Source organism: Phyllostomus hastatus, unplaced genomic scaffold (genome assembly GCF_019186645.2).
Source record: "Phyllostomus hastatus isolate PE091 unplaced genomic scaffold, TTU_PhHast_1.1 phas_scaffold_501, whole genome shotgun sequence".
NCBI lineage: Eukaryota > Metazoa > Chordata > Mammalia > Chiroptera > Phyllostomidae > Phyllostomus > Phyllostomus hastatus.
In genome coordinates, this window is record NW_025334033.1 from 36,114,208 (window position 1) to 36,127,741 (window position 13,534).

Consider the following 13,534-nt stretch of genomic DNA (forward strand, 5'->3'; position numbering starts at 1 on the left):
ATTCCTGACCCATACCCCATCAAAAGTGACAGAGAGAGATACATCAATGTGCGGTTACTGGGGGTTATGGCCTGCAACCCAGGAATGTACCCTGGCTGGGAATCTAGGATAAATATCTTAATGGATGAATGAATATATCCACCTCCAAAAGTGGTGGTATAAAACTAGACTGAAACAAAACAGGTCATAGCCACCACTCCCAGCTCTGGACCAGTGTGGCCTAAGTCCTCTCCCTGTTTCTGTGTCTTCCTTTGGTTTAGAATTCTAACTGGTGTGTATGAGATTCGGGAAAGACCCATGAGAGGCTTAATAGCTCCGAGCTCTTGTCTTCCCCTGCAACATTCCCACAGAGACTGCTGAAGCAAAGGGTCCTCATCTGGTTAGTCCCGATTCTGGTCCAGCCACTGACCTTGGGGTCTTTTTAATTTCACGGTGCAATGCCCAGAAAGAGGGAAGTGACCTCAGCCAGTCTCGTGCCAGATTAGAGAACTTTATCCTTTACCATCGTCCTTTCTAACTTTTCTCCTTTTTATATTGCTACTGCCTCAGAGGACTTTGGATACTAAAAAAGTAGCTCCTCTTCTCAAAACAATCTGGAAAATCCTATTCTGATTGCATCCATAGACCTACTAACCTGAAAATGAGTTCAGTGTACAAGTAACAGGTGGTAATAGGCTGCTTTTCTGCTTACCTTTGCATAAGTTCCTGGAGTTGGCTGATAGCTCAAGGGAACCAGAAAGGCAGGTGTGCCTCTAACTCCCTCTGCAGGGCTAACCCTGACGAGGAAGAGAGAGTGGGATTGGCTGTGTCCCTAGGCCAGGTCACCCAACGCTGTCCTAGTACAGTGGACTAGGCCCTTCTTTTCAAATTCAGTAACAGTTCACTTGTGACCACGACTTGGAATATCCGGCCTCCACAGAACTGTTCACCCCCTGTCTGTACAATAACTTGTACATGTATTTCAGATTTCATACATGAATGAGTGATACATTAAATTTACCATCAACTTTTCTGACATGTATATTTTGGAAATGCATATGTGCCATTCCTTAGTGACAATACTCACATAGTCACACACATCACAGGGCTCTTACAGTCACACTTGCACCATAGATTCTCATCCCTCAAGATGGGAAATCTTGTCTGTACGTTGTTGAGCAACTTCCTCATTATCTTAGAAAGTGTGGGACCTACTGACTTAACAGCCTACTCTCATTTAAAGACATAGACTGGCTCTCTGTTGTCAGAGGATAAAGCTTGTTCACTCTGGCCCTTCCCAGACTCTAGGAGGTTTGTAACAGCGTTGTGTGAAGTGGCTGTTGCTCACTTAGGTCTATTGGATTGACCACAAACTATTCTTGTCTGATTTGACCTGTTTATATTCCTCCCAAGACACTCCTTTGTTGACTCCGACTGGACACTGCCAGGATTTTCTCGGAGTTGGCTAACAAATATTATTGCAACGAGGCTGCGGGGACCACGGTGCGTTCCTCTCACGGCTCTCATTTCCAGTGCTGCTCATGGAATAAGGCCTGAATCTGAGTGTACTGCAGGCCCTCGAATAGCTTCATTTCTTGTTCAACTTTGTTATAATGTTAGTGAGGAAAAAAAATTGATTCCTGGCTGGGGCTACTGTGTGTGTGGAGTTTGCATAGTTTCCCCATGACTGCATGGGTTTACTGTGGGTATTCCGGTTTCCTCCCACTTCCCAAAGATGTGCATGTGAGGTGGACTGCTGTGTCTACATTGTCTCAGTACGAGTGAGTGTGGGTATGAGTGGGAGTGACCCTATGATGGAAGGGCATCCTGGCCAGGGTCAGTGCCTGCCTTGTACCCTGAGCTGCTGGGATAGGCTCCAGCCAACCATGACCCTGAGCTGGAGTAAGCAGTTCAGAAAAGAATTCCCTTACTTGTTTTTTCATCTTTCTTTAAATGTACGTATAGCTCACATTTATTTCAGAGTTTAATTTGACAGGCATTTTTGGTCTTAATTTAGAAGTTTTGTGATATATTTGTGACCAGAAATATGCTGCAGAAATGTAACTCTTGTTTGTATCAATTAGCCTATGGTAAGATTGGTTTCATTATACATTGTTTTGATTAAGGTTTCAGTTTCCAAGAACCTATGGATGACGTTAAATGGAGACTTACTGTGGGAGTACAAAGCATGTTTTTCCCCTTTGTAAGGTTGGCAAGAGGATTGCTAATTCATTATTTTGGAACACTATCGGAGAGTCATTTTGTGGTATGTGGGGTTTTGTCCATGGTGGTCTGGGAGTACAAGAGTGGCGCAGAAGATTAGTGAGTGGGAAGGCTTCCTGCTTTTAGAACGTTTATAGCCTCTCCTCAGAGGGGGTTTTGATATAAAAAAAAAAACTAGCCAAATGTGGTTTGCAAGGATTTGTCTTGCATTTTGTCAAGACTAAGGTAACATTCTCCTCATCTCTAATTTATATGACCTTAGAAGGCCCATTCTTATGAGGTATTATTAGAACGTAATCACTTAAGGCTAAAAACACTTGTAGGTACAATCCTATTGGCATTGGTTTCCTTTCTTCAACAGATGTTTGCAAAAGAGTATATTAAATACATTTAATTCTGCTGTCTCAGCCTCTCAAATCTTTATCATGTAGATTACTTTAATTGGTGTCAGTTACAATCAGGAAAAGTGCCCATTATGCTTTTGTTTTCTAGCACACAGGGAAACTTTCCATCCTAAATAGAATGTTGGGGAGGAGGATGTAATAAAGATTTTGAAAATTGAGGTAATCAATTTATCTCCTCCTTTATGTGTTCTTGTTTTTATTTGACATTAAAGCTGAAAGTAATCAGAATTCTGCAGAGTTCAATGAGAAAGGGGTAACTGAACAGTTTTGGGTGACAGCGGGTGCCCACTATTGTTTGCAGGTCACCCAGTCTGTCCGACTTCATTTTAAGGGAATTTCTAGGAAATGCATAAGATTTGGAGTAAGTAATCCACTATTAAACAAAGTGCCTGGGCACAATTTTATATAGTAAAAAATGTGATTAATAAGGAAATGTTAATGCATGGGGAAATGGAGACAACTCCACTACCCTCATAGAGCTTATTAATTGAGCTTAGTGGGGAAAGACAAAAAATAACTGATCCACAGCAGGTCACAGATGGGTGCTATGGAGGAAAATAAAGCAGGGTGGGGGGATAAGGGAGTGTAGAGTGAGGGGGTGATGTGGGCAGTTTAAAACAGTGTGGTCAGAGGAGGTCTCACCAGAAAGGTAACATTTGTGCAGACCGAACTGAGGGGGGCTAACTGTAGCTCCTGGGGAGAAGCAGTCTTCTAGCCAGAGGGAAAAGCAAATGCAAAGGCTGGGAGGTAGGCACATGTCTGGCATGTTAAAGGTTTAACATCAGGAAGCCAGGACGGACTGAAATGAGTGAGGGACACAGCAGGGAGGGGTCTAGACCAAAGAGGGGCTGACAGGCCATTGTATGGCCTGTCAGATGGGAAACCCACTGTCAGATGGGAAACCATTGGAATGTTTGGTCAGAGAGATGACGTGACATCTTCTAGTACAGCGATTTTCAACCTTTTTCATCTCATGGCACACATAAACCAATTACTGAAATTCTGCGGCACACCAAAAAAATATATTTTTTGCTCGTCTGACAAAAAATATGTATAATTTTGATTCATTCACACCAGATGGTTATTGCTGTGTTGCTGTTGTAATTTTTTTATTTGACAATCTAAGGGAAAAGAGGTCAGTGCCCCGACTAAATAGTCAGGAAGTGCATGTTTTAAAAATTCTCACAGTGCACCAGTGTGCCCCTTGCGGCACGCCACCGTGCCACAGCACCCTGGCTGAAAATCACTGTTCTGGCATAAAAAGGTCATCTGGTTGTTACATTGCTAATAGACTGCTGGGGGTGGGATGGGATGCAGAAGCTTGGTGAGAGGTAGGCAGAGTCTGGATATATTTTGGAGACTGGGCAGACAGGATTTGCTGACAGATTAAATATGGGATGTGAAAGACAGGATTGTTGAGGATACTCCAAGGTTTCGACCTTAGCTACTAAAGAGATGGAAGAGTCATTGGCTGAGATCGGGAAGAAGAACCATGGAGCAGGTCTCGTGAGTGAGAGCACGAGTTCAGTCTGGGGCAGGTTAACTTTGAGATCCTCTGAGGAGAGATGCAGAGGAGGCAGTTGGGATGTAAGAGTCTGAGGCTCAGAGTGACACCTGGGCTAGAGGTGCAAATGTGGGAGGCAAGGCCAGAGGTCAGAACTGAGGCAAGTGGTTTAGGGAGTCGGCCTGTTCTTTGTGCCTGCTGGGAATGGGCAACCTCAGATGAGTAAGTCATAATCAGAAGGTTAGAAGCCTGAAGGTGAACCCCTAACTTGAGCCCTTTGCTGAGATCTCAGGGCTAGTTCACTGTTGGCCTGGGGTCTTTAGGAGCACAGGAGCCTCCCCCCTTGGAGCACTCAGCTATGCTGTTACTACCCAGGAAACAAAGTGACTGAGATGGAAAAGTCCTCATTGAAGAGATGACCAGATGCCTCTGGAGCAGTAAGTAGGTGGCAAGTATCTGTTGGGACCAGAGTTGCTTGGTTCTTGCCCTTTGAGGATGGTCGGGTACCTAGGAATGACCAGCATCTCACAATCTTCATGTTCTCCGAGAAAGCTCCAGTGATTATAATAGGTCCTGGAATCTGCTACATATAGACCCCTGCCTTTTCTAGTGAATTCAGGGGCAGTGTCATTTTGAGTGATTTTTTACCAAGTTAATTATTGCTGTGTAACAAGTTACCTCCAAAACTTAATGGCTTCATGTACATTTATCTGAGTTTCCTGAGGGTCAAAAATTTAGGACAGCCTAGCTGGGTAGTTCTGGCTTGAGGTCTTTCACAAAGTTGTAGTCAAGATATTGACCGGAACTGGAGAACCCACTTCTGGGTGGCTTACTCACAAGGCTAGCAGTTGGTATTGGCTGCTGTTAGCAAGCCTGCGTCCCTCCCCACAGGGACCTCTCCCGGGGCTGCCTGTCTTCACAGTTGTGGCTAGCGTTCCCCAGGTCAAGCGAGCCAAGAGAGCGAGGTGGAAGTTGCAGTGCCTTTTATGACCTACTCTCAGAACACCACCGCCACACTCTATTGATCGTGTGGACCTGCACAGATTCATTGTGGGAGGGGAGGACATGAGGGTGTGAGTACCAGGGGACTATCTTGGAAGCCAGCAATCACCCTCCTTGAAAGCAGAGAGAAGGTTTCCATCCTCTCAGTCACCTGAGTCTGCTCTAAGCACCACTCGCACCTATAGAAGCTCTGTCACGCCATGTTGTCTGGGTCCCCCATCACAACTGGCCTAATCCCTATCTCTGGCAGTGCTCCACCAAATGATGCGGCTGTTTCTCTAGTCGTCTCTAGCTCAAGAGAGTACCTTGGGAGACAGCAGGCAAGTGCAGGTGCCAACTCGAGAATCCCACCATTTGCCAATTTCCCCCTGATTTTTATTTTCAGGTGCTCTGTCAGCTCACTAAATATGTGGTGTGAGGTGTTACCACTGGCTGGCTGGCCTTGAGTTGTGCAGAGCTGCACTGTGTTTGCAAGCGTTTATTACATGATACGTCTAGGATTGAGTTTTAATATAAATTCTTCCAAGGAACATTTGACTGTTTAATGCCCACTAGCATTCTCTAGCACATTGATTTAATATGTACTTCTTGTATGTGTGTACTTAATTTCCAGACATTTGTCGCATGAGCAAATTGCCTAAATACACTTGTGAGATGGTTTATGTTATTAAACGAGAACAAGGGTATAATAAAATAGCAACTCCAGGGTAATTTACTAATAACTGGAGCCCTTAAATGTTGACATACCATTGTGTAGTAAAAATACCAGACTTGGTATTTAAAGACACTCTTTGTCACATCAATAATCATTGGGACGGTTTTCATGGTCTGTAATTATAGCTCTTCTACTAAGATACTTTTTTATTACTATGTCACTGGTTTATAAATTATAAATCACTAACTTTTACCCTCATAAGATGTCCAGCAAACTCTTACATCCCTGCTCTTTACCCAGAGAATTAATAAAGTATTCAAGGAGGTAATAGAGGTGAGTTGGCATCACTGAACCTTGCTGTGCTTGAACTTCCATTTTTCCAGACTGTCTACTGAATAGAAAGATCTTGCAGTGAATAATAATAAAAACTGCCTCCCAAAAGTGATCAATTAATTGAAAATGTTGAGAATTCCTGGGCCTTCTCCAGTAAGGAGAATCCCTTGAGTGCACATCTCAGTGAAAGCCCTTTTCTGTCTGGAAGGTGGTGTGGATGCCACAAAGAAGGCCAGTGGGCAGCTGGGCAAGACTGAGCCATTATGTCCCAAGTCCCAGAGGTAGGGCCTGGCTTCTCTTTGAAGGCAGAGATGCTCACTCTCATCAGTGCCCTGGGGATGCTCACCCCGAGACACCGATTCAGTACCAAGCAGAAAGCAAGGAAGTAGAGCCTGCACTGCTGGTTTATTAATTTGCCAGGGGAGCCATCATCATCAGAGGGACCAGATGTACTCCAAGTCCATGTAATCAGCCCAGCAAGGCCGCCACAGGAAGCCAAATCATAATCAAAAACCATTTAGTAAGTTGCCCTGAAAGATCATCATCGCAGAATCTAGAAATACCCCGAGTCTGTATGATCAGTTCATTCTTTCCCTGAAGGTACGTGGGAAGCTAAATCAGAGTCCAAAGTTGTTTGGTGAGTGGCTAATCAGGACGAGGGAGGCTAAGTGGCAACAAGTTTGCTTCATGACTTCATCTCGGAGTGGGAATGACTTCACCCGGAAGACTGCACTACCCAAAGGCCTCAAAGTTCCTTTTTCCTAGAGGGGCACGTGGATAGGTGGATTAGTTATCTTTGGCCACATAACAAAGTACCCAAAACTTAGCAGCTTACCACAAAAATAAGCATGCGTGGATCGGGACTATGAGTGGCTCTGGCTCAGGGTCCTTCAGTATTGTCTGGAGTGCAGTCGTCTGAAGGCATAACTGGTGCTGGGGGTTCGGCCTCCGAGATGGCCTCCTCCTGCAGCATGCAAGTCAGTGCTGGCCGTTGGCAGGTCTCGGTTCCGCCGCACCAAGAGCTCCCGCCCTGTTGGGTTGCTTGAGAGTCCACACAACATGGCAGCTGGCTTTTCCCAAGTGAGTGATCCGAGAAAGCAAGGCAAAAGCTGCGGTGCCTTTCGTTACCTAAGTCACGAAGTCACACTCTGTCCTGCCACTTTCTGTTGCTGGGGGTGACACTAGGTCCAGCCCTCACTCAGAAAGAAGGGTACTAATTAGGCCCCACCTTTTGGAGAGGAATGCCAGGGAAATTGTGGACAAGTGTTAAAACCACAGTAGGCGCCCTGGCTGGTGTGGCTCAGTTGGTTGGAGTGTCTTCCTGTAGCCTAAGGATTGTGGTTCAGTTCCCATGAGGGCACATATACCTAAGTTGGAGGTTTGATCCCCAGTGGGGGCATGTACGAGAGGCAGCAGATAGATGTTTTTCCCCTTCCCTTTTCCCTTCCACTCTCTTTAAAACAAGCAATGAAAAAATCCCCTTGGGTTTTATAATAATAAATAAAATAAAATAATAAAATAAAATAAAACCACAATAGGTATTACCTACATTTCTGTGTAATTCCTTTTTTTCTACACTTTCATAGCTGACCAGCTCTTCTGATCCATGTACTTTATTAATATATTATTATATTTATAAATGTAATACATATTAATTTTATGTGTAATTATATATTACATGTGTATAATTATATATTTCATGTATTACATAATTACATAGTATATAATACAAATATTAATGTATTTAGCTTGTGTCCAAGCTCTTCTAGCATGATAATTATTATGTATCTTTATGTTAATTTTCATACTCTTATTCTGCCACCTTACTAGGCTGGGGACCTGGGACAAGTTACTTGACCTCCCTGTGCCTCTATTTGTCCTCCTCTGTAAAACAAAGCTGTAACAGGACCTACCATTAATAATAGGACCTCATGAGAAGTAAGCTTCTAGTGAGGACTACATGACTAATTACGTGACAGCTCTCAGAAGAGTGCCCGGCACACAGAAAACTCTCAGTGCTCTGAGCTGTCAGCCTGGCAGCTGGGCAGTAGCAGAAGCGGTTTGACCCAGTCCGGGTGGCGAGCCCTCAGAAGGCGGTCTTGTGTCCATGTTCCCAGTGGCAGTAAACAAAAGTCAGAGCCATCTTCCTAGCCACATCACAGCCCCACCCCATCCAAGTCCTGTCCCCAAGGATAGAGAAGAAACCCTTTCAGACCTGGGAGGGATCAGGGCCAGTGGCCTCTCGTCTCCCTTTCCTCTTTGCTCTGCTTGTTCCTCCTCGGGAACCCAGGTTACTACCTGGCAGAGAGGGCTTGCACAGAGGTAAACTGTTTAGTTGTACTCTGAGTCCTATTTACGTTTTGTTTTTGTTCCTGGCTTTTTTTTTTAGACTGACCTTTGCAGAAGGGTACAGTATCCAAACAGGGAAGTGACCTAGCAGAAATCGAGGGAGTTCCTCTGCCTTGTGAACTTTTATTCAAGGCTGTTCCCAAATCTTATTTTTAAACATACATTTTTCCAGGGTGTACACTAGCCACATCTGATCGGTGTTGGCATCGGGCATAGATTCATCTTCCTCTCAGGGCCTTTTGCTTCTTGCCAGTGCCTCTTGAGCTCCTTGGGCTTAATGAATAGATTCCTGTCTTCAGCCCAAGCATATTCATGATTTATAACAGGCCGGGTGTTTGCTGAAAACATATTGATGAGAAAGTCAGAATTGGTGCTTTTTTCATCTCCCGGAACTACTCGAAAAAAAGGAGGCTATACCTAGTGGAACACACGAGGGTTGTCTTGTGTCAGGTGGCAGTTAGCTAAATATAGAGGCTGGGAGTGGGGAGGGCCCTGCCGAGGTCATCTGTGCCCTCCCACCCGCCTCCGCATCTGAACGTCTGTAGCCCTGCGCCAGGTCGGTAGCGGTAGCGGCAGCCCCACAGGGCTTCTGAGCACCTCAGCAGTGGCTGGTCCGGACTGAGATGCGCTGTCAGCGGTAAAGCACGCCCTGGATTTCAAAGGCTTCACACAAAGCAAAGAATGGAGAGTATTTCATCAGTAATTTTAGGTTAATTATAAGCTGAAATAACAATATTTTGATAGATTAAATAACAGACCATTAAAATTAATTTCACCTCTTTTTACTTTTAATACTAGAAAATTTTAAATTCTTTATGTTAGATCCCATATTCCACTTATATAAAATTTGTATTTTTATCTGCTTCTGTAGACCATCCAGTTCTATTCTTCATGCCCCCAGGGCAGATTGTAGAGCCCTTCCCGGTGACTTCTCTGGGTCTTTTGTCATTCCGGCAGCGCTTGGTTCTTCTCCACATCACATCTTATTCCCTCCTTCAATTTGAAGACATCCTCTTCAAAGAGTTGACTGTTCATCTCCTTATTAGATCTCCACTGGAAAGGAGTCAAGCATCTTTTCATATTGTTCAGTCAGAAGCTCATGACCCGGTTTTCTTTCACCTTTTGACTCGGTTGCCGTTTCCCAGCTCTGATGATGTTTAATGATGTTCCCTGGGTCCTCCCAGGTCTATTATTTTTAAAACTTGGTAACCAAAACCACCCAATATTGCTCTCATGTGGGCTGCCTAATGCAGAGGCAAGTAAAAGGAATTATTTGTACCCTCAAGTACTTGAATGGGTTTTTGATACATTACTTCATTTAATCCTTCCAACACAAGGAGGGCAGATGCTCTTGGTAACATGTGATTGATGAGGGAGTTGAGGCCCAAAGAGGTTAAGTAATTGACCAGGGTTCCACTGCAAATTAAGTGGCAGATCTGGGATTCCCACCCAGGTTTCCCGGACTCCAAAGCCCATGTTTTTTTATCACATACCTTGCCTGATCCTCTTCTCTGAATACACCCCTGTAGTTCTGAGAGGCCTTAGAGTACACAGCTGATGTGTTTGCAACTTACAGTCAGTGATTCCTCTTAAGCTTACTCCGATGTGTCTGTGTCTTGCCAGAAGAGTGAAGTGCTTCTGCTACATTCCAGGAACGCCTTTTCAACCCTGCAGACACTGTGTGAAAGCCAGCAGGACTGCTTATCCTTGAAGGGTCATCAGTGGGCTGAAGTTGAGGTCCCCAGCTCTCAGGCATGACTTTGCTAGAAGGAAGCTCTCTTTCCGGTGACCCCAGGTCCTGTGGGTAACTCTCAGTTCCCTCAACAAGCTGCTTCTCAAAGGCCAGTCAAGGCGAAGTGCACTGTTTACTCACGTTTACCTAAAGGCAGCCAGTCTGTGTTTTGATTGGAAGAGGATAAGAGGGATCCTTTTGCGTGTGTTAAAAACAGGTCTTCGCATAGATGAACGGGAAGACATCATGCAGAGTGAAATAAACCAGTCACAAAAGGACAGATAATGTGTGATTCCACTTATATGAGATCCCTATAGCAGTCAAAGTCACAAGCACACAGTAGAATGGTGGTCGGCAGGGGAAGGGGGAGAGGAGGGGACAGGCGTTACTGCCTGATGCATGCAGGGTTTCAGTTTGGAAACATGAAAAGGATCTGGGGGCGGACGGTGGTCGTGGTTGCACAACACTGAGAAGGGACTTACTGCCACTGGACTGTGTGCTGAAACATTCTTAAAATGGTAAATAGGATGCTATATATATTTTACCACAATAAAAATAACCAAACAGACCTGTACAGAGAGGGAAAAGGTTTGCTTACCCGTGTGATCAGAGGTGCTCCTGGAGTGTGGAGTCCCTCGCTCACTGGAGATTTGAGCTCACAGTCGTTCTCTGAGTCAGCTTCCCGTGAGCAAGGTGCAGGCGACGGCAAGGGGGTTTTTTGTTTCTTTTCCTGACACCTTTCTCCATCGAAGAAGTTTTACCAACTTCACACAGATGCCTTTACCAGGGTTTAAACCACTGTTCCACAGATGCCTGGATGTGGGGGCAGGATGAGAAGCAGCCTTATCCTCAAGAACTCCAGTATATGGGCCCTTAATTATACTTGCTTTTTAATAAAGAGTTTCTTATTCCTTATCTCTCCCTCCCCCATCTGTCTGAGGGTATAGCTAGACTTTCCTAAGGAAAAAACAAAAACAAAACAGGGCTGTAATGCTATTTGGTTGTACCAAAGTGGCCGTAGCCTCTTTGGAGACCTAAATGAGGATTAGACCGAGGACCCAAACACCTAAGAACGTTTGTTCCATATTGCACTGAAGTCACTGCCCCCTGGTAACCCGAGGTCAGTTGTCCAATCCAATGCATTGGCTGTTTTGGGAAAAATTAGCCAAGCTCCATAGACTGGGGCGCTAATCCACCGGCATTCTCTCTATGGTATGGAGTTTTGGGTCACTGTGGCTGTATTTACTTATTTGCCCTGTGTATTTTCCTTTCCAGGAATCATTAACCAATGGCAACAGGAATCCAAGGATAAAGTGATTTCCCTCCTGTTAACTCACCTGCCTTTGCTGAAGCCAGGAAACCTCGACGCAAAAGTAGAGTATATGAAACTGCTGCCCAAGATCCTGGCGCACTCTATCGAACACAACCAGCACATCGAGGAGAGCAGGCAGCTGCTGTCCTACGCGCTGATACATCCAGCCACCTCACTGGAAGACCGCAGTGCTTTGGCCATGTGGCTGAACCACTTAGAGGACCGCACGTCAACCAGCTTCGGTGGCCAGAACCGGGGCCGCTCAGACTCTGTGGATTATGGGCAGACGCACTACTATCACCAAAGACAGAACTCCGACGACAAGCTCAATGGGTGGCAGAACTCTCGGGATTCTGGGATTTGCATCAACGCCTCCAACTGGCAAGACAAAAGTCTGGGGTGTGAGAATGGCCACGTGCCCCTCTACTCCTCCTCATCCGTCCCCACCACAATCAATACGATCGGAACCAGCACAAGTACAAGTAAGTCCCCTGGCAGCCCTTCAGCGCAGTGTGGTTTGGTGACTGGCTGTGTGTGGCATGTCCCGCTGCAGTGTCCGCTCTGAGCCCCGTAACCCAGGGATGGAAGGGCTGCCTGGAATTGGCTGTGGGGAGGGGATCTTCGGACCCCATCTTTGTTGCTCTTTTGACTCTGGAAGGATGAAAATGCTGGGCAGGTAAAAATGATTGATGGTCCAAATTTGCATTACAATAGATTTTTAAAAATTAAAAATAAGAGAGAATAAGTGGTGAAATGCCTTTCACCCACGAGTCTTTCAACCTGGGGTCTTGGACTGGCACACCCCTGGGGGCGTGTGGTTTTCCAAATCTCCTTCTAACCCATGGTTAACCAGACAGCCTCATGGGCTTTGTGCATTTTCTCTTTTTTTCCCCTTTTTCTTTCATTTTTTTATTCTTTCTTTTTCTATTTTTTTTTCACCCTGGAATGTTCCCACCCCTTGTTTGCATTTCCTGGTTTAATCCCCAGTTGTGGGGGGCGCTGTTCCTCCTGGCGGGGAGCAGTTTTGCTAGCTGAGAATGCTGCTCTGTGCTGGGGCCTGGTGTGGATGCTGTGGCCTTCTCTCGCTCAGTCTAACCCCTTAGGAGACGTGGGTCAGGACCTGCTTTGAAGGGGGGAGAGCAGAGGACAGCCTCCTGCTCTTCTGACCATAAAAGCAAAGTACCTGCCCACAGCTGGGACAAGGGCTAGAATCTTCTCAAAATGCCATTGGTGCTTCTGTACAGCAGCAACTGGGAAGAGTGGGCCGTCATTAAACAGAATTCCTTGATGCTAGCGGGCATGTGTCTGTGAGTACAGTGTCAGTGCTGAGATCACTTCCTCGGGGGAAAGCTTTTTGCAGTTAGACTGTGTGCCTGTCAACATGCAGAAACCCCCAATTAAAAGAGAGGAGAGTATTAAGAATTGGCAATGATGGCCTCTTGGCCTCTGTCTCCACTTGGATCTTTTGGCTAATGGACCCTTTAAAATGGCTTTCTCTAACAGAGGAGTGTTGCATTATAACTACCTTAATTGAAACAGTACCTTAGTGTAATAACCCAGGAAATACTTAGGATACTGCATTGAAGCCAATGCCGCAACGTGAGATTTTAAATTCTCTTTCTGGAGCATTTTCTCAGTACGTTGAGATACTGCTTCCTGGCAATTTTTATCAGTTTGGCCCAAATAAACTCATAAAAGTTCTCAAAAAAATTCTTTTTCCTATATTAACATTTAGATATCAATCCTTGCACATTTTGAGAATTAGATGATAATTGCATCAGTAATTTATTAGGTAAGTGGTTCTGGTGACAGTCTTTTTCATGGACAAGTAACACAGGGAAGGGTTTCGCCAGCCTCTGGGTGATGGAGAGCGAGGGCTGGGGCGATTAACGCAGACAGCGCAGGCTGGGATGACAGAGCTTCTTGACTCACGTTTCCTGGGTCAGCTTCAGAATCTAGTCATTGTTACCAAACTCGCTGATAGCTGGGAGGGAGTCCAGCTCTGAGCTACTTGCCCTCTCAACACTTGGTCTTTTGCATT

General features: G+C 45.3%; 1 protein-coding gene across 3 annotated transcripts in view; it reads left to right on the forward strand.

The window, feature by feature from the left end:
- SAMD4A (sterile alpha motif domain containing 4A) overlaps positions 1 to 13,534 on the forward strand; it is a 200,673-nt gene that overhangs the window by 109,258 nt on the left and 77,881 nt on the right. For all 3 annotated transcript variants that reach the window (XM_045822366.1, XM_045822365.1, XM_045822367.1), the window contains one exon: positions 11,457 to 11,975. In XM_045822366.1, the coding sequence (XP_045678322.1) occupies positions 11,457 to 11,975 (519 nt within the window). The remainder of the gene's footprint in view (positions 1 to 11,456; positions 11,976 to 13,534) is intronic.